Consider the following 21847-nt stretch of genomic DNA (forward strand, 5'->3'; position numbering starts at 1 on the left):
CCAATCGCGAGTGAATGTCTAGATCACACTTCACAGCGGCGTTCTTCATCGCAAGGCCCACGAGGCCACTAGCGGCCCTCTGATGGCCTTGAGTGCGGCACCCGACAACACTGGTCAACACACTTTTTCTGGCATAAGGTATTCCAACGGTTTTATAACACTGGTCAACACACTTTTTCTGGCATAAGGTATTCCAACTGTGTTAAGGTAATTTTGGGGTGCTGATTCCAAATCTGGCATCAGTTTTTGTCTATCACATCAGGTTTTTGAGATATCAAATATTGCATTTTCAATCAAAACTGCAGAAGAAAAATATTAAATAAATGTGGATATCTACATAAAATGATATTATAAAACACACTATCCTAAAATACAGCACCATATTTTAACACTAAAGCAGTCACTGACTCGCAACAACTTGCAATCATAAGTGACAGAGTTAATTTCGGGTAAAATCAATGAAAATGGGGTATGCCGATAGCATAAGAATGAGACGTGATAGAGCAAATCTGAGATCAGATTTGGAATCAGCACCCTGAAATTAGTCTAAAACAGCTGCAAAAGTCCAGGCCAGAATTTTTTTTTGTTGACCAGTGCAATACACAAATTGTGAAAACACCCCCATCATCATCATCGTGCTGTTGTCAAACCCCCAATGGTTTCAAATGTGTGGCGGCCCTCAATCTGATGATGTCTTATCGGTGACAGTGCCCCCCCCCACCCCCTCAATGACGAACACTGCTTTCACAGTCTTCAAGCTCCTCCACACGACAGCCCCCTCCCCTATCTCTCCCCTCTCCCATCCACGGTTCCAATCATGTGCCATTGCAGGTCATTTGTACTTATTTTAATTTACGAGGCACATTGGTAAGTTGGCTTTTTTTTTCAATGACATTTTTTGTTTTGAAAAATCACTCCATCCCATTGCCCTCGCTCGCATCTGTATCGCATCGCTCTGATCTCGGCACGCCGTCAATAATGTCCCTACGTACATGCACGGTACATACTCTGCAGTGGTTTCCAGTTGTGTCCCTCTTCACAATAATGTCCTTTCATGTAGTGAAATTCTCGCAAGCGACGTTTGCTTTGCTCGTATTTATCTTTAGTCCCCTCTCTACAGCATTCTTTGTTAAATTCTTCAAATAATTTCCCTGCCTCTAGCTCGTTTGCATTATTAAATTGGTCGGTGTAATGACTCAATCATGAGTGCATCTGACATTGTTATTACTTTCCCCATTAATCTTCATGCAAACCCTAAAAGCCACACACAATACAACGCTAAGGGCAAATTATGGCGCTATTTCCTTCACACACAAAAGATACCAATAAATCAATGCCCCACGGTATAATACACTTAAATGTAATAGAACAAGTACGCTTTGACGTGGCACCAAAGGCTCATGAACCAGAATGAATCTCACCTTATATCCAGCTGTTAACACCGCAAATTCATGACATTAAGCACAACTGACGCTAAGAGGACTGAAATTAGTGCGGTTCAATGCTTCGCCATTCATCCTATAACCTAAGGGAGATGCAACATCAAGCGGTGCGTAGCGTTCTGACTAACAGATGATTAAAAAAACACATTCAACAGCGGTATTAGCCTGGCTGTGGTGACTACGCACGCGGATGTCTGTAATCCAGCGCTGTGTGGAGGCAACGAGGGTAGGTGGATCACCGCACACGTGTTGCGAAACTCCCTTCCTGTGTCCATCAAGGAGCCATAAACCTGGCTCACCAAGGAGAATGTGGACCCCACCTGTTCCATCTGTACGGGGATAGAGCGTTGCCCCCTCGCACGCGCAAGGCTTGCTCCGGGTGATCCGGTTTCTTCCCACGTGTGAACGCTCATGAATTGGCCGATAACACCTCATTATGTATAGGACTGCAGAGCTTGCGAGCGGGCGAAATTCGGCACTGGATAACCGCCTCGCTGCCTTTCCCGATCGTCTGCGGGTTTTTCCTCGCGCCTCTGAGCCGTTCTCTCTTTCTGGGAGTGAGCGAATACTGTGCGGCAGCTTTACAAGCTGAAACTGTTACCTCGGCCTTGGTAATTCTAAACGCACGCCCCTCCCCGCACCGGACCTGACGTTATCACACGGAGATTTCTGAAACTACTCTACTGCTAACGGAACAAGGCAGCTCAGTCTTTAATGTGAACACTGTACAGGATGGGCAGCCACGGCTATTCCCTTAATGGTATTTTCAGGCACCGTACAACTGGCACACAACTGTGCTCGTGACATACCGTAGAAGGTGCAGATAATCGGGGCAACATTCGGCACATGGCAGTGGGATGCCACGGTGGCGAGATGTTATCTACCTCGCCAGGCATACAGGACGTCGTGGGTTCAATCCCGACCCCCAGCGCCTGTATATTTGGAGTTTGCATGTCCTCTCTCCCTGTGATCGTGTGGATTTTTCTCCGGGACCACCGGTTTTTCCCTCCACATTTATAATCAACATCACGCGTTTAGAGTATTTGGCTGCAAAACATTTCCACATGATAAGCCGCTTTGCTGAGCTATCATTTGTGGCCAGGTCGCTTCTGAAAAAAGAGCTATATGGCTGACTGGGCCTTACCTGGTAAAATAAAAAAAATGTTTAGTTTGGATGTTTTGTATTTTTCATAGTTTTTTTCCTGCCAAAAATACATAACTGAGGCTCCACATTAGTATTATAGGTGGGGTCAATCAAAACTTTGCCAACTCAAAACGTGCTTGATATAAATGAGGCTGTATATACGGTTTATTTATATACGTATGTGACAGGATTTTTGATACTTTTGATTGTTTTTTAAGCGCTATTCATTGTTTATCCTGTTTGCAGTAGGTTCTGGCATGGGTTTCGTGTAAATAAGATGTTGGTTTTGCTGTGGTTAGGTTTGCACATTCCCTTCAGCCTGCAATGCCCTGTAACTGCCATCACGGCATTGGCCTGTGGTCTTCGAGTCTCTATGTAACTCTATGGACCCCTATGTATTGTTTGTTGTTGTAACGTTCTGACCCGCCCCTACTGGACATGTGTGTAAAAAGAGCTCATCGGATACCCCCAGTGTAAATAAAGTCTTGAGTCTGAGCATGAAAAATATTTCACGGAGTGTTATTTATTTTCGTGTTAAATTTAGCAATAGGAGCGGCACGAATGAAAATACGTATTATTCACTAAACTCAAAAACAAAGCAGCTGACCTTGCAGCCAGGGAGGGCTCAGCAAGGGTTCACAGCAGGAGAAGAATGCTCCTTCCTGTACTCCATGAACGCCGCATGTCCACAAGGATGTAAACCCACTCAGCGGACCCAGTGACAATTGCAAGGGAGAAAAAACAAAACCTTATGACGGAACATGGCTCGCAATTGCACTTTATTCAGAAGCACTCGAGCCCGAAGACACGTCTGAAATTTATTTTGAGCCAAATGTGCGATCGCAATTGCACCCAGTAGCAGGGCTATCGGGTGTGCAGGCAGTGTCACTGCACTGGGGTTCACAGGCTTGGACACGGGCCTTCATTTGGGGCACTGTGGTGGCAAGATGTTAACTACCTCACCTGGTGTGCAGGAGGTCGTGGGTTCGATCCCGACCCTGACACCTGTTGTATGTTTGGAGTTTGCATGTCCTCTCTCTCCCCGTGGTCGCGTGGATTTTCTCCGGGTCCTCCGAGTTTTCCCCTCCACATTTAGAATGAACACGTTTTTATGGTATTTGGCCTACTGTTATACATTTCCACATAAGTCACTTTGTTTAGCTATCATTTGTGGCCAGGTTGCTTCTGAAAAAGAGCTCAGTGGGCCTTACCTGGTAAAATAAAAATTGTTAGTTTTCATCTCATTCCTTACACTAGGACCCATGCCAACCACACTAAGCCACTCACTGCACCACTACGGCTAGCAGGGTTCATAAAATACGATGCTAAGTTTTTTCCCCAACGTATATTTAGCACCTAAACGCAATTGCATTTCAAGGCGACTGCTCGCGCACGAGATGTACATTTCTCCTTTGCGAAGGTCACGCAGTGAAACTGCAGAAAAATGGAGATTGTTTGGGGATCTCTTGTGCGCGCTCACGCACGTACGCACGCAACCACACAACGCACGCAACCACGCAAGTCAACCACGTGCTCGTGCGTGTGAGACCTCTCAGCTGCTTGCTGATGTGGCACCGACCCACGCCTGGCCCTCGTGAACATCGTGGGGGATTCGGCATGAGAGCTCGGGCTCGAAGCCAAACGAATAAATCACGCTAATGAGACAAATTAGCAAGATCTTTATTCAATCTCAGACGAGCTGCTGCTGGCTGATGGTTCTGCTGGATCGTGTGAGAGTGCACACAAATATTCTGGCCACCCCCAATAATCTGATCACAATTGCATCTAAGGGGAGGTACAATTTCAAGTGATGTTGGGGCAAGTGATGTTAGCGAGCACCTACGAAGGCTGGCACGGCACACGAGGGGGTGGGTGGCCAGCACCACGCCCGGCCGCCTTTGTCTCCCCAGTGCTAATGTTTACACACCACCCCAGGTACTCATTTAATGCCAAGATGATCTAGAGGAGGCCGCGGACCGATTCAGATATTTTTCACCGATGTTTGCCTTGAATGGGAATCTAACTCGGGTCACCGGGATCGTAGTGCACTTGGCACACAAAGACAAGGATCCCCCGTACAGCCTTAACAGACTGTTGGGGCAAGTGCTTTTAGCAAGTAGCACTTATGAAGGCCGAAACAGCATGCAGAGGGGTGGGTGGCCAACACCACGCTCGGCCGCCTTTGTCTCCCCAGTGGCGATTTTTTTATACATCGCGCAATGTACTCATTTGAGGCTGAGTCGACCTAGGGGAAACCCAGGGCCGGTTCAGCTAATCCCCACCGGTGTTGACCGTGAGCGGGGAAACGAACCTGGGTCGCCGGGTTCGTAGCGCTAACTACTCCTCACGATTCCACATGCGGCCTCTGACAAGGTAAAGCAACCAGGTGAATGCGGACGAGATGCTGGGGGACCCGAGCCACGAGGGACCCTCCAGAGAGGTGTGGTGGTGGTGGTGGTGGTGGGGTTGTGGTAGTGGTGGTGGTAGTGGTGGTAGTGGTGGTGGTGGTAGTAGTGGTGGTAGTAGTGGTGGTAGTGGTGGTGGTGGTGGTGGTGGTAGTGGTGGTGGTGGTGGTTGTGGTGGTGGTGGTGGGAGTGGTAGTGGTGGGGGTGGTGGTAGTGGTGGTGGTGGGGTGGTGGTAGTGGTGGTGGTAGTGGTGGTGGTAGTGGTGGTGGTGGTAGTGGTGGTAGTGGTGGTGGTAGTAGTGGTGGTGGTGGTGGTAGTGGTGGTGGTGGGTTACAAAGAGTTCATTGAGCAGGCATTCATTGAGCAGGCGAGCAGTCTTGCCGTGTGCCAGTCGCAGAGCTTTACCTGGCTTACGAGTGGTACTTAGCTTCGTGCTCGGAGGGGAAGGGGGTGGGAGGCTCAGCTTCCGAAGCGAAAGTGGTCACGCTTTTAACTTTTGTCGCTCAATAACTGGCACTATTTTGTTTTATGTGGCGGATTTATCGTTAAGCCGAAAATTGTCATTCGCCTGGTCGGCTATAAAGCTCCGACTCCTATTCCCGTTCTCCTGCGTCAGCGAATTCAGAGTTTCTCATTCGCGTGCAGTACGAAAAGTCGCTCGTTTGGTGATCCAGTAACCCAGGATAAAGCCGCCAAGATAATGTACGTCTCATAACATTGGTGAGTTTCATATTGCGTCGTTCTTGCAATGGCTCAGGAAACGTAGACAAGCTGGAAGACAGCCAGGCGACGAACTGGCGCCAACAATTGTCCAAGCTCTGCAGCGCTCTATGTATTAAGATGTTTTCAAGCAATTAACGAGTGTTCATGCGTATGAAAGGTAAACCTCAATCATTTTATACGATCCGTACGTGTGACGGCAATGATTTTTATTTCAACTTGTGAAAATACGCCAAGGCATTTAACCACTTGAAAATGCTCGCAGACTCTATAAATAAGTAGAACACAACTTGAAACTAGCCGAGTCAAGCGTTTCCTTTCGGGCCACTGAAGCCGCAGATAATTTCTCCACACGCTCATGGCGGAGGCACTTAAAGAATGCTGAGAGAGGGCTGAGAGCAAGTCATGGGTCCTCTCTCGTGCGCTTCACAAGAGCTGTCCAAACACGGCAAGGAAAATATCCGCCCGGCTTTCAACAAATGGCAGTTCCACAGCTATGAAATAGGCGGCGGGCGTTCATTATTTTCTTATCAAAACAAAGGGGCCTGGCACAAACCATGCAACAACAACAAAAAACCCGCTCATCCCAAATGTCAACATACTCCTGTCTCTCCCCACCCACCACGTCCCTCTCCCCCCCGAAAAAATAATCCCTATGCAAACATTTGCAACAAAAAAAATGCTGTTGTCCTAAGAGTACAGCCTCCAAAGCACCGTGCAAACATTTGTGGAGTGCAATGTCTAGAATTCGCCAAGAACGAGACCAAAACAGCCCGGTCCTGAGGCGCGCAGAAGGTGCTGCGTGCCGTGACAAAAACAGACGACCCAACGAGTCGGGCAGCCGCAAGAAGGCACAGATCACGGGGTGCCTGGGGAAATCGTCTCATTGTTCACAACTTACCACCGGGGGAGCCTCGGCGTTTATCTTTTGCAGTCTAAAGCCAACGGACACATACTCTCTTAGGTTTCTTCGGTAAAGTCACGTAGGTAAAAAATAAAAATAATAAAAGTAATAATAGAAATAAAATAATAAAGTAATTACAAATCACGACGTTTCGGAGACAACACAAGTCTCCGTCATCAGGTGGGACCGTCACAGCTAGATTTGCCGTATCAAGTGAGGCAGAGAATCCGAGATACAAGTTCTTAAATACAATTTAAGGGGGAGGAAGGAGGGGGGGAGGGAGCTTATCAGAATGTGGTAGCCAATGAATGGAACGTATTGTATGAGTATGAATCCTTGCAGTCACGAAAGCTTCAAATCTAGAACGAAACGGACACTCCCGATGGGTGGCCCGCAACTCTGGCTTATTTTGCGTGCACATCACAGTCAGTGCCTAGCATGAGTCACTGCATCAGCTTTTATTCGCCATCATCATCATCATCAGCCGTGGTGGATCCACTGCTGGTTGAAGGCATCCCCCAAGGTCGCTGCCATGTCTCCTGAGACGCAATGCGGCCATTGTTAGTCTTTGTTAATGTACCCCTGTCCGCGAGTCTTACTCCAAAAACACGAATGCAAAAATGACTGCAGTGGTATGTTCATGCATGTCAGAGTAACATTTTGCATTAAGGTAATTTAGTTAGTACTCTTAGGTTTTTTCGGTAAAGTCACGTAGGTAAAAAATAAATGATAAAAATAAATAATAATAAATAATAGAATAAATTATAGAAATAAAATAATAAATCACGACGTTTCGGAGGCAACACAAGCTTCCGTCTTCAGGTGGAACCGTCACAGCAGAATTGCTGTATCAAGTACAGCAGTCACGAAAGCTTCAAATCTAGAAGTTATTTAGTGAATTCAGATTCTATCGAACTTTACATGAAATACAAATGTCTCTCTAATTGTTTATGCTCCAATTTATATTTGCCTTTTTTCTATCTTCTATTTCGATTGTTTCGCTCTATCATTTTGGTGACAGCAGGTCACTCTTGCAAATGAGGCCCCATCCTGGTCTCGTGAGTTCACGCCTGGTGAAACAAACACATTTAACTTGAATCTTGATTGGAAGCTTTCGTGACTGCAGGAATCCATACTCTTTGGTTCTTTCGGTAAAGTCACGTGGGTAGAAAATAAAATAAATCACGACGTTTCGGGCGCAACACAAGCGTCCATCATCAGCTGTGTTCCACCCAAAACGTCGTGATTTATTTTATTTTATACCTACGTGACTTTGCCGAAAGAACCAAATTAAACTTGACTTGCGTACACTCCTGGTACAACAAACAAACCCTAACCTAACTTGCGTACACTCCTGGTGAAGCTTTAAGTGCGGGGTACGATCCCCTGACTGTTTGAGTCTCTGCACGGCTCTAGGTAATTGCTCTTAGGCCAAGATGTTGACCACAATGTTGTTGTTGTACGTGCAAAGCATTCACGTGGGAAATAAAAGCATTCGCCAATAGCCGTCAGTAATCCTTATGCGACAGTGGAATACTATATAATACTACGACACCGCACGTATGTTTTGTGAAAAGACAAAGCCTCTCTCCATTTAGCCTTACCGACTCAGAGGCAATACTTATCCACGCACACACGCAAGGAGATGCAAACGTGCACGAACCTACGCATGCATACCTGTACATGAAGCCACGTGTACATGCGGGCATACATTTGAAGCAAAGGCGCAAACATAGAGACAGAGTTTAGAGACACATGCCTATACGTTAGGGGGGGGTAGAGTGGTGGTGCGGTTGTCAGGGTTACACACACACTCACACACTCACACACACACACTCACACATACACACTCACACTCTCACACACACACTCACACACACACACTCTCACACTCACACTCTCACACACACTCTCACACTCTCACACACACACTCAACAACAACAACCCACGCACGCACGTGCGCGTGCGTGCGTTGTTGTTGTTGCGACGCCGATATACAAATACCTTTCTTCAAGGAGAGGCATTTCTTGAGGCGGCGGTAGGCGGCCTTTGGGCAGAGAGCCTGGTAAGCCAGTACGCTGGCCGAGCAGAGGAGCAGACCCCCGGCTTCAGGCATCGAGACTCGACGAACAACGCAGCGCAAGCGGCGAACCCAGCGCCCCCCACCCTCGAAGCGAGCGACGGAGATTCCCAGGCGAAGCGAGGAGCCTCCAGCCACCCCGGCGGCACACGAGCGCAGCACCGCCGCAGCCGTTCTGCAATGCCTCTCTCCAGCTCACAGCTTCTTTTTCTCTCTCGCTCGGACTCCTCTGCCTGCCACTTGGAAAACGCTGCAACTGCTGTTGACGCTTTGCCGCACAGAGACGGCAATGCTTGCACTCAACCCGCTCTGCTGATGATCGTTGTTGGGTTGTTGTGTTTTTTTACCGCTGCTGCTGCACGTGTTGTGCTGCGATAGAGGATGTGGGGGGTTGGGGAGTCCTTTACCTAAGCCGCAGACTTCTCAAAGCGACCTGTCATTCTTCTCATCTGTAATTACGTGCACGGTATCAGCCTATTGACGCGTGCGCGTGAACCAAACCCAAAAACGCGCGTCTCAAAATTCGCGCGCACGATCCGGACGGAGGGGGCCGCTGGAGACAAGGAGCCGGCAACCCACCCACCCACTCGGCAACCCACCCACCCACTCGGCAAGCAACCCACCCACCCAGCCGGCAACCCACCCACCCACCCAGCCGGCAACCCACCCACCCAGCCAGCCGGCAACCCACCCACCCACTCGGCAACCCACCCACCCACTCGGTCAAGCAACCCACCCACCCAGCCGGCACCCACCACCCGGCAACCCACTCACCCACCCAGCCGGCAACCCACTCACCCACCCAGCCGGAAACCCACCCACCCAGCCGGCAACCCACTCACCCACCCACTCGGCAACCCACTCACCCCACCCAGCCGGAAACCCACCCACCCACTCGGCAACCCACTCACCCACCCACTCGGCAACCCACTCACCCACCCACCGGCAACCCACCCACCCACTCGGCAACCCACTCACCCACCCACTCGGCAACCCACTCACCCACCCAGCCGGAAACCCACCCACCCAGCCGGCAACCCACTCACCCACCCACTCGGCAACCCACTCACCCACCCAGCCGGCAACCCACCCACCCACGCGGCAACCCACTCACCCACCCAGCCCAACCCACTCACCCACCCACCCGGCAACCCACTCACCCACCCAGCCGGCAACCCACTCACCCACCCACCCGGCAACCCACTCACCCACCCAGCCGGAAACCCACACCCTCGGCAACCCACTCACCCACCCACCCGAACCCACCCAGACGGCAAACCCACCCCCCAGCCAGCCGGCCACCCACCCACCCATCCCACTCGCAAGCCACCCACCCAGCCGGCAACCACTCACCCACCCGGCAACCCACCCACACACTCAACCGACAAACAACACACCCACCGGCAACCCACCCACCCAGCCGGCAACCCACCAACCCACTCGGAAGCACCCACCCATCCGGCAAGCCCACCCACCCAGCCGGCCACCCACTCCACCAAGCCGGCAACCCACTCCACCCACCCACGGCAACCCCCCCACCCACTCTGACAACCCACCCAACCCCCAACCGGGCAACCCACTCACCCACTCCCCGGAACCGACACCCACCCACCCACCCGGCAACCCACGCGCCCGCCTGCTCGGCCGCCCGGCTGCTTCGGTAGACGTCGTCAGCTGAGCGAGCGCCCGAGCAGCTGCTGCTGCTGCTGGCCCCCAAAAACGGAGCGCTGCGTTGCGAATTCCCCCCAAACCGCGCCGGCAGCTCTCTCCGCTGTAAAAAAATGTTTTGGAAAAAAAAAACTCAACGTCTGAAGCAGCTAGGGGTGGGGCGGGAAAGGTGGAAATACGACAAAAAATCCATCCCGGAACGACGGCGGCCAGGCTTGCCAGCGGCTGCGAAACCCCCAAAGCCGACCCGGCCCAGCAGAGGATTGCACCGGCAACTGATTAATCCGACACTGTGTGAACCCCTCCCCCTCCTCCTCCTCCTTACAACACACACACACACACGCGCGCTACGCTTGCACATCACCTGAGCATCTCTCCCCCCCCTCCCCCACTTTGCGGGAGGAATGGGGTGGGAGGTTGGGACATATATAAATACAATTCCAGCTGATCCAGGCAGCTCGACTCACGGACGCGAAAGGAGCTGTGGGTGGTGCCAGTGCAGGCAGGCAGACACGAGTGAAGATTCCAAGAACACAGGATGAGATGTTACTATCCTTTGTGCAAGAACTTCCAAGAGTTCATGAACAGTGAGCCTGGTGAAATTTGGGGAGCGCATCGTCAGTAGTGAACCTTTGGTTCCTAGGGTGTTTCGGCCTTTCACACTATACACCCTCCCCAAAGGCGGCCAGCGACAGGGTGATCAATCCTACGCTTGCGTCCCATTCCCACGAGTGAAGGAATCTGTAATCGAAGCGACCGTACGGATCACAAGCTCCCGCTAAACGTTACCCCCTAATTCCCGTTACCCCCTATTCCCGTTAGCCCCTTGCCTTTCAATTTTTTTTCACCAGGGTTACCTGCGGTTAACAAATTCTGGCTTACATCCAAATAGATAAGACCGGCAATAATTAAGCGTGACATTTAAGATGTATTTTCTTGGTTCTTTCGGTAAAGTCACGTAGAATGGAAATAATAAAATAATAAAAATAAAACATAATAAAATAATTCTCACGACGTTTCGGCCACAACGCAAGCAGCCGTCCTCAGGTGAAGAACAGGTCTGTCGAGTAGACAGAGTCAGTGGCCGAAACGTCGTGAGAATTATTTTATTATGTTTTATTTTTATTATTTTATTATTTCAATTCTACGTGACTTTACCGAAAGAACCAAGAAGATTAATCCATGCAGTCACGAAAGCTTTAAATCGAAATTTAAGATGTATTGTTGTCGCTATCTTGCGTCTTTAAAGCAAACCGGGGTAAAAAAAATCAAAGCTCCTGTTTGCGATTGTTAGTTCGTGTGTACAGTTACCCATATTAATACACCCGTGCGCAAAGACAAAATATCATAATGTCAATTGAAGACAAAAAGGAATTTTTGAGAGTGCCCATGAACACAAATATTGACCTACATAATCACGAGGCAAGATCCCACGAGAGCCCTATACCTCTCATGTGTGGTGAAGATTGATATGTATGTAGTTTATGTGTGATGAGCATGCACTGACGTGTAAATATATACCCTACGTACGGTGCCACACAATATACGTACAGTACGTGTCTATATTTTAATCTATGATTTTACAATAGACTTCTTTGTGCATCTGTTCACATGATGACAATAGCTGTGACTCAGTCCATGGGCTCCATCTAAGATTGTTTTGAAAGAACCATTGTGCAAAACCAGTCCCGAACGCAGTTAATAATGCATGCCCCATTTCTAAGAAATAGATAACGATAAAAGCCTATCCTTATTTTTAATCCACGAAAGCTGGAGTAAGTAAGTAAAAACAAATATATGCTGACGAAAAAAATGGTTTTCAAACATTATTAGTCCTGGGCCTAGGGCAGCCATTGTCCATTTATCAAACAGCACTGATGCTAAAAGGTTCGCAGATCCAGCCATTAAATGTAGAACGGCCACTTTCCCATTTTATGAAACAGCAATTACAACACTGGCCCGTGGCCAGTGGGGCCTACGCGCCACGCGGACGTATCCGAGTAATCTAATTCACTCTGGAAATATTTACCAGCAGTCACACAAATCCCTGCCAACTCTAATGGGGGGCAAAACCTAATCAAATCGCGCCCCCCCCCTCCCCCCCACTCTAACATTGGTCATGATTAAATAGCAGAGAATCCACTCTGTCCGTTTTTATTAATTCCCAGTAAACAATTCTGTCGGGAAGAAATACATGCTTGGGAAGAAAAAAAATCCCAAAACGATATATATTAATATTGAATCCATGGGGGACTTGCACAAGTAAATTAATTAATGTTTAAACTGTGATTTAGTTCGTTTCGGTACGATATTTTCAAAAGAGCGGTATTTGCGATATATTTTTTGGAGGAAGAACTAGTACATGTCTGGGTTTTTCATCACGAACTCAATGTATGCATTCCTCTAATCACGTGCATTAAAAAAATGGCAACGTCTCCGGTTACATTATTTTGTTTTAATACTCAACAGATGTGGGTCTCTTGTTGCAAATATAGATCTTTTTAAAATCGTGTGTGTGCGTGTGTTCCCGGAGGCAGGCAGGCAGTCTTTAAAAAATGCCATTTTATTGTGCACACAATTTAGGTCCCCCCCCCCCCCCGCTTACTTAAGCCAATACAAAGAAAGTCTAATTACTGGAATTTAAAAGAGACCAAAGATTCGGAGTTTGCTGAGACTTTTCACACAAACAGAATTGCATATAGAGAGGGGCATTTAGCAGAACGGGATTAGATTTACACTTCGAACAGAGCCTCCCCAGTCTTACGCTCTGAGCAGGCCGTAGTAAATGACATCGAGTTTCAGATGTCCAAATGTAATCATCAGGGACTTTACAGTGTCACGCAGTGACAATGAAAGGTCATGCACGAACCCACCCATCCAACCGCGGATGTTAGGTTGGTAAACATAAACAAAAAGGGGAAAAAGTCCACATCTCTCCTTGACATTGTTGTAGATTATTCTAGTACATCAGCCTCCAGAGAAACAGACATTCGTGTCTGTTTTTGTCATTTGTTATCCACAATGTCATGCAACAGGACTATGAGATGTGTAGACGATAAGGTTATGCTAATGTAACCTCTGAACAGATATGCATACGCATGTGAAAATGCAACCACAAGGGCGATCTTCCATTTAGCCGTACAGTCAGACAAATAGATGTTTAGTGAGCACCTATTAAGACACAAAATACAAAAAAACTGTGCAGTCGGCACGAAGTGCACAGAACGAGAGTGGGGAGGCCCTTGTTCAGCAGCAGATTGAAAAAGGGTCTGTAACATTTTTGTTGCAATCATTATTATTATTTTTATTTTATTGCCACTGATGTGCACTACCAACAATTGAAATCAAGTTCCTAGGTCCTGTCATTGCTCCCCTCGGACAACAATTTCTGTAAGTATTTACTTATTTGTGATGTGCAGTGCCTTGAACCCCTTGTACTAAGTTGCTTTATAAATTCAAATTATGACTATTGCTGCTGTGAGATATTAAATAAAGATTTGTAGAAAGTATATGACCATGTTAACTGAGGTCGTTTGGGCACCTGGTAAGGATGCCCCCCCGATAAACTCCCCCTGAACTCTACCGGGCAGCAGCATGTCCCACTGGGCGAAGACCCCGGGGCCGGCCCAGCACACGCTGGCAGGAGGACTATGTCGCTCGGCTGGCCTGGGAACGCCTGGGAACTCCCCAGGAAGAGCTCGAGTCTGTCGCCAGGGAAAGGGAGGGAGGTCTGGACCGCCCTACTCAGCACGCTGCCGCCGCGACCCTCACCAGGACAAGCGGATTGAGAAGCGAACGAACGAACGAACAAATGGTGGTCCATCTTCTTGGTTCTTTCGGTAAAGTCACGTAGAAGGGAAATAATAAAATAATACAAATTAAACATCATAAAATAATTCTCACGACGTTTCGGCCACAACGCAAGCAGCCGTCCGGACAGGTGAAGAACAGGTCTGTCGGAAAGACAGCGTCTGAATGAAACACCACCAGGCTTGGCAGCGTATATTTAAGCTGGGTTGGAGGGGGAAGAGCGCCTTGACAAAATAATTTGCATATCAAGAGGAAAAAATGGTAGTCCACTTTACTCCAGTGACCCGGGTGCTGCTGCGGGGTCCACTCTCTGCCCCACCTCCTTCCCCCCCCCAATTCTCTACCCCCACCCCCCTACTGCCGAGGCCTACAACACACTACGCTATGCACTATACACTACACTATACACTACACTATACACTACACACTACACTACACACTACACTATACACTACACTACTACACACTACACTATACACTACACTATACACTACACTATACACTACTATACACTACACTATACACAACACTATACACTACACTATACACTACACACTATACACTACACTATACACTACACTATACACTACACTATACACTACACTATACACTACACACTACACTATACACTACACTACTACACACTACACTATACACTACACTATACACTACACTATACACTATACTATACACTATACACTACACTATGCACTACACTATACACTACACACTACACTACACACTACACTATACACTACACTACTACACACTACACTATACACACTATACTATACACTATACACTACACTATACACTACACTACTATACAACCTCGTGCCACGGCAGGTCTCTCGCCTACTTCAGCAGTTTTGTCTTGCTGTGGTTGTCCCACCTGATGACGATCGCTTGTGTTGCGATCGAAACGTCGTGATCTAGTATTTTTCTACCTACGTGACTTTACCGAAAGAACCAAAGAGTATAAATGTTCAATGTATATCGCACCAGATTTTAGATTTGCCAGCAACTACAGGCATGGCAAAATAGATGACGGTGCAAAGCCTGCAAGTACTTTCTGGCAGAAGGCCCCTACTGGAAGGAACTCTACATAGTCCCCTCTAGAGGGTTTCTGGCCTCCTCTTCCATACTGGTCACACGTCCTTGGCAGAGGTGTGAGGACCCACACTTTACACGACCGCACGTGACCTGGCAATCAACTAATAGCGGCCCTTGTTTGAAACGAGATTCAATTGCGTTCGGAAGCTTTTTAAATCTTTATATTAAGTTCACTTGCTTGCTTGCGCGCTTACGACCGTGCAAATCTTTCGGTCGTTTTTTAACCCACTTCCCGTGATCCAATCGAGCTGGCATTTTGCACACAGACTCGTTGTGCGTGACAATTTATTTTCGTGAAATTTTATTTTCCAAAATTTTCCATTTTTTAGGAAAAAATGTTTTTCATATTTAATTTAAAATACCAATGTGATAAAAATGAAACTCTTAGTCAAGAAAAACAGAAATGAATAATAAAATAAAGCCGATGCCACGCATATAAAGGATTTATAGTGAAAAACTTTGTTTTTACGGGTTAATTTTTTTTAATTCCAACTCGCGTTGCGCGTGACTTTGCTGGACATTACAAATGTCTCAATAAAGTACTTTCATCTGCGGTCAACCATCTAATAGGATGTTTGTAGAGCAGAGACATACACAGATGATGTTCGATAATGACGTTGAACATCACTTTGAACTGAACATTCCAGTAAACTGGTTGTGAAACTGTTACCTAAACTAATACATTTGCATGCGGATTATAACATTCAATTTAGTCAAATAGTGTGTTCAAGAAGTCACACACAATAAGACACTACAACTGGGAGTCATGAAATATATAATTTCAAGTCCATCTTAAGACGCTGTACAAAAACTAAGATATGCACATCGCAGGGAACGAATGAAGCAGAGCGATATTCGTCGATAAACACCAACATCGGCATGCATTTTATATTTGTTATAAATGCGTACACAGTAGCACGGCGAATACTGCCTAACAGCATATAATCAGGTCCTAGGATCTGCACTCAATCTGTAAATGCATACGCTGCACTGTCACAAAAAAAAATCATGAAATATAAATCATGAAATTAAAATGACGTCAAAATGTGATTGCTGCGCAGATTAATCTAATTAAAATCAGGCGTGCATGCGGCAGCCGATAATGCAGCCGTATCTGCCTGCTGTCTTCTGTTGCTTCAGAGTGCTCCGTCCAGACATTTAGGGACACAGCGAGGCGGGGGAGTGAAGGAGGAGGATGAGGCAGTAACTTAATTTGAGGGTGGGTAGTGGGGTAGACTTGCTGAAACAGATCCAGAAACTGCGTGCCTTCCCAGCCCACTCGCAACCATTATCCATGGCAACAAATGGCCAGTGGTACACGGTTTGTTTGTTACCCCCCCATGTTTGAGATGATGTTTGCCTTCAGTTTGCTGTCACTGCTTTCGCTTGTGAACACACGGCCAGTGACAGCCGAGGGCTTTTCGTCGTCATTCGGTGGATCGGCGAGTTCACGCGACAAGGAGCGGCGTGCACACGCGAGGGGTCCACGTGCAGGCCTCGCTGTGCACGCCACACACGAAGAACCAAGCCGGCAATACAAGCGAGAGCCGCTCTCGATCGCCACGAACCACACACGCATACAATCCGGTCATCTCCGCAGCAGCAACAGCAGTGGATTTTGGCTAACCATCGAATTTCAGATGGTCACTGGCATGCTGCACTTTCAGATGCGCTTCTGCGGCCGTCCCAGACTCTCTTCATTCCGATCTTTGGAAGCCACCGGAGCTATACACTTTTCGTATGGTTGGCTACGTACGGTGCAAATGAAGTTCAACGTACATGCATACATCATCAGTCACCCCACACTGGCGGATGAACGCGACTAACAGCCTCAACAAACCAAACCAACGTCTCTGTTCACGCTGCTACGTCTGCCCACCGGCAGTGCATGCCAGCGGATATCATTAAACATTTACGTAGCTTAATGCGTATTAACAAAAAAAAGTAACTACAATAATGCAGCATGTGCAAAACAGATTAGGATTAGCAACAATAATGATATTTCCAATTGTTTACCCGAGAGAGAGAGGCCTCTCTGAGTTTCAAGACTGAGTCTTTGCAGGGTTTCTGCATTTGGGTGTTTGGCGAAGCCCCATCCATAAATGTTTGGCATGTGAGAGGTGACCGGTGCAACCACAGCAAGCCCGAGCACACACACACAGCAGTAACACTCTTCTACTCTGAGTGATAAACGACCCAAATTTAGACTCACTGCTTCCTACATTTCTCTTCCCCCCCCCCCCCCCCATGGCTTCCCTTGCAATAGCAAACACATCACCTTGATGGGCGCTCACATGGGTTGCATAAAGGACGTCGGCATTCCCAGACGGGTGAATAAAACTGGTGCTCATCACGAGCGCATGGGCGGATGCTTGCTGAGGAACAGAGGACGTGCTTGCACGAGGGCAGACAGGTGAGGGGGACATAGACGCGAGTGGGCACGTGGTGGAGGCAGGCTGTGACTGTGCATGTGCGTGCATCCGATTCGGTCAACCCACGGCACCTGAGTGGGTCTGTCCCGTCAGCTCCTGTCAGCGGAGCCTTTCGACACTTCACGTCGCCTCTAAATGCACCTAGCCTGGCACAAGCGAAGTGGAGACGTTAACCGCCACTTAGTGGCGATTGGAGGGCCGTGATAGTTTGGCTTTATGAACCGGAGTTCGTTTCGCTTCAGCGGCTAACGCATATTGGCGATCACCTGAACCGATCCTGGGCCTTCCTTAGGTTTATTCAGCCTGAAGTTATTACCTGCTGCGTGCGTAAACGTCTTCACTGGAAAGGCAAAGGCGGCCAGCCGTAGCGCTCACCGCATCACCCCTCTGCGCACCGTGCCGACCTTGACAGGTGCTTCCAAGCAGCAATTGGCCCAACAGTTTACCTGGCTGTAAGGCTGTAAGGGGAGTGGGGGGAAGGTGGATCTTTGTCTTGTGTGTGTTGGTGCATACAACAAATGATCCTTATGGCGGTACCCCGGGGTACCAAATAATACGAAATGGCCGAGGCAATTAAATATTTTATTTCTGGGACACTATTTTTCTCCAGGGGTGTACTTAACTCCACGACTGGGGTACCAATCAATCCAAAATCAGTGCCACACTCCGCGATGTAGAAACGCGGCGAGGACGATTGCGCCGAAACACTGAACGCTCGCGGTACGCACCGTGGCGGTGCATCGTGAGTACAGCTCGTCGAGATGAGTCGATTGCCGCATGGCCGACCATCAACAGCGTAAAAACGACTGCATCACGGACATTGTGCGAGAGCCGGGGTACTACGGTACCCCGAGGTACCGCCATAAAGTTAATATAACGACGCAATGCCCGATCCGCAAACACGAATGAGACATCACAGCGATGCACGACTCCGCGGTTATCCGGCTCGAACACCCGAATGCCAAATCGTCGCCGTTAGCTCTGCATCCACGTCATCAGCTGCGCGGAATCAACACTAAGAAGGTGCGTACCTTTGCTGAGAGATGGGCTGGCTGTCGCCCGGCGAATCGCCTTCACCCACTCCTCCATGTCACCCTGGCTGCTTGCCATGAGCAGATACGACTCGTGGTTTGATGTCATCCGATCGCGGTCGGCACCTGCGGCACGGGACGACAGCGGCGACGGCCCGTTTGGCTTCAGAGGCGCGGGAGAGGCTTCAGAGCGGCGCGCATTTGACCCATCGTCGTGACCGGGTGGTAAAAATGTGCGCACGACAATTGCCAAATAACGCACGAGGCCAAGGTCGTGGCCACGACGTTGGGATTTGTTTTCTTAGGTTTTTTCGGTAAAGTCACGTAGGTAAAACACTATTGTTATGTAGGCCAGGCTTAGTCACAAACCGTACCTCTCCATAACAAAGGCTCAGCCTCTTAAGCCTCACCTTACCATATTAATAAAAAAGTGTGCCGTACTTGGCCCTTCCCCCCTCTCCAACCATTATATATACGGAGTGGTAGCTCTTGTAATCTCTCATTTACTTGATTCAGCTGTCGTGGCTGTGACGGTTCCACCTGAAGACGGAAGCTTGTGTTGCCTCCGAAACGTCGTGATTTTTATTTTATTTGACTTTTATTAATTTTAATGTTTTACCTACGTGACTTTACCGAAAAAACCTAAGAATATGAATCCTTGCAGTCACGAAAGCTTCAAATATAGAATGAGTTGGGATTTGTTTGAGCGTTACCAGAATGATGAACTTTGTTTCGGCTGGAGGGATCCTATGAGCTGTTTCGGCTCGTTTTCACGGGTGTCCAGTATGGGCGTGCTGGACAAACCCCTACCACTGTTTCCAAGACGATTACAAAAAGCCAGACCCCTTCTGTGGCTTCAAGAAAAACATTTTAATGAAAAAAAATGCGTATGTACATATTAATGCGGCGAACAAATTATTGGATGAGCTTAGTGTATCCCAATATTTAAAATGAAGCTCTTGCTTTTGTAATTGATGGCACTTAAAGAAATGATGTTAAAACGAGCCCAAAAGTTGTCTCTCTTCCACGTTGCCCCCATGTCGCCATGAACTGTTTCCCAGGGTGGCCCATGTCAAACTGTGTGCAACTCTCTGAGCAAAGTGGCCGGAGCAGCCCAGCTGAAGTGGACCGCATGGCCCACTTGGACCCCAAACGTTGTCCACAGAATGCTGCCGTGTCTGGCTATCTTGAAACAGCAGCGTGGAAGCGTGGAGTCGATACGCCTCGTGCTAAATCTCAATGCAATCTGCTAGCAATTAACGAACGTTGCGTCACCATGAGTTTCAATCCATTCCCTCTCCGATGCCCCCTACTTACGGCATAGATGAAGAGATGAAGGTCATGGATAGACTTTACAAATGGATGAAAAGCATCTTAATCAGTTAATAAGCATATCACAATCGAATCGTGATTTTTGCTTGGCATATATTAAAGCGGTCCAAAGAAAAGATTCTTGAATAAAAGAGCTTTCATAAAATGTACCATACAAGATGAACAAGCATTGAAGGAAGCTTTTTGATGATGGCTTTGATTATAAAAAAAAATCTAACACGTTCTTTTTCATGAACAGGGATTTAAAAAATATAATTGGCTTTGTAAAAGTAAATACTGCATACATTTAAGAATACATTCAAGCATCAAAAAGTATAAGAATAAATGAACAGATGATTTAAAGTTGTAATCCTATACCTTAACGAAGAGCAACACACAAACACCCATGCCCAATTGAGCACGGGGTCATGGTCATCGCCTGTCTAAATCCCATATTCCTATGGCGGGGGTGAGTGTTTCCACAGGACAACCATTGTTTACTTCCCCACAAAGTGGCACGGATTTTATCGACCCCAGACGGATGATGAGCCGAGCCAAACACCTGACTGAGAAATGAACTTAGAATCTTTGCGATTGCAAGTCACGCACTCATCCCCCATGCCACCCGTCTCAACTTAAATAATGAATGTATAGGACAAAATCAAAACTACTGAGCTCATATGGGAATAGGCCTCCTACTTCCCCAACTAGGCACGAACAGACGTATATTTGATGTAAAACAACACGTAAGGCACTGAAGTTTCAAAACATGAATAAAATATATGCAAAGTCGTACAATAAAAAGATTTGTCTCATAGCTTTTCTACCTCGAGTAAATGCACAAATCTACAGCTCAAATAAGCATACTACTTAAACATCTCTGCAGTACAGTGAGGTCTCAGAGTACGTGGAGAGGGTTAGCAATAAATTCGCGTAAGTTGGGGGTTGCCTGTACAAGTGACCGAACCACAAATCGGGGTCGGTCACGTATGAGCGAGTCCGCGTACTCTGAGCCCCGCCGTGTACTCGGAGACCTTAACGCATCAACCAACCGCTTCACATTCGATTTAGGAGTCCAATTGGCGATGTGAGTGGCTTTTGCATAAACTTTAACTTGGTCCTCTAGGCTTACAAAAAAATAAATGCTGGTTTCTTATCGGAGCAAATGTGGAATTGCGGATTCCCAAAGGCGTTTGTCACTTTACTCACGCATTTATGAAACACGGGGCAGAAATATCCCATCACCGAGCACGCTGAGATATGTTATTGCTATTCATAGCACTTTCACTTCACCGCTTTACGTGGAATAACTCGCGGCTGCTGGAAACCCGATGACGTTTCAGCCGAACAAATATTTCTTCATCGGGAAGAAAACAAACTATACAGGCTTGATTTGAAGCTTTCGTGAGTGCAGGAATTACTCTTTGGTTCTTTCGGTAAAGTCACGTGGAAATAAAGTGAATTTAATAATAGAGTACGACGTTTCGATTGCAACGCAAGCAACCGTCATCAGGTAGAACTACATTTGAGAGACAAAACGCAGACACGGAGACACACAGACAGACACACAAGCAGTGTCTATGTTGTGTGTCTCTCTCTGTGTCTCTGTGTTGTCTCTCTCTGTGTCTATGTTGTGTGTCTCTCTCTGTGTGTCTCTGTGTTGTCTCTCTCGGCTTGTGTGTCTGTGTGTCTATGTTGTGTGTCTCTCTCTGCGTGTCTCTGTGGTGTGTCTATCTCTGTGTCTATGTTGTGTGTCTCTCTCTGTGTGTCTCTGTGTTGTCTCTC

At 47.7% G+C, this 21847-nt stretch overlaps 1 protein-coding gene across 9 annotated transcripts in view; it reads right to left on the bottom strand.

Annotated features, from left to right (window-relative positions):
* The window catches only part of LOC133350570 (rho GTPase-activating protein 24-like), a 101819-nt gene that overhangs the window by 16859 nt on the left and 63113 nt on the right, over nt 1–21847 (bottom strand). For 8 of the 9 annotated variants that reach the window (XM_061565044.1, XM_061565043.1, XM_061565046.1 and 5 more), the window contains one exon: nt 18752–18877. In XM_061565044.1, coding sequence (XP_061421028.1) covers nt 18752–18877 — 126 coding nt within the window. Of the gene's footprint in view, nt 1–8621; nt 9243–18751; nt 18878–21847 lie in introns of those variants that run through there. The other variant, XM_061565048.1, reaches the window with a different exon arrangement.

Source organism: Lethenteron reissneri, chromosome 34 (genome assembly GCF_015708825.2).
Source record: "Lethenteron reissneri isolate LAM-NWPU_2019-01 chromosome 34, ASM1570882v1, whole genome shotgun sequence".
NCBI classification, from domain to species: Eukaryota; Metazoa; Chordata; class Hyperoartia; order Petromyzontiformes; family Petromyzontidae; genus Lethenteron; species Lethenteron reissneri.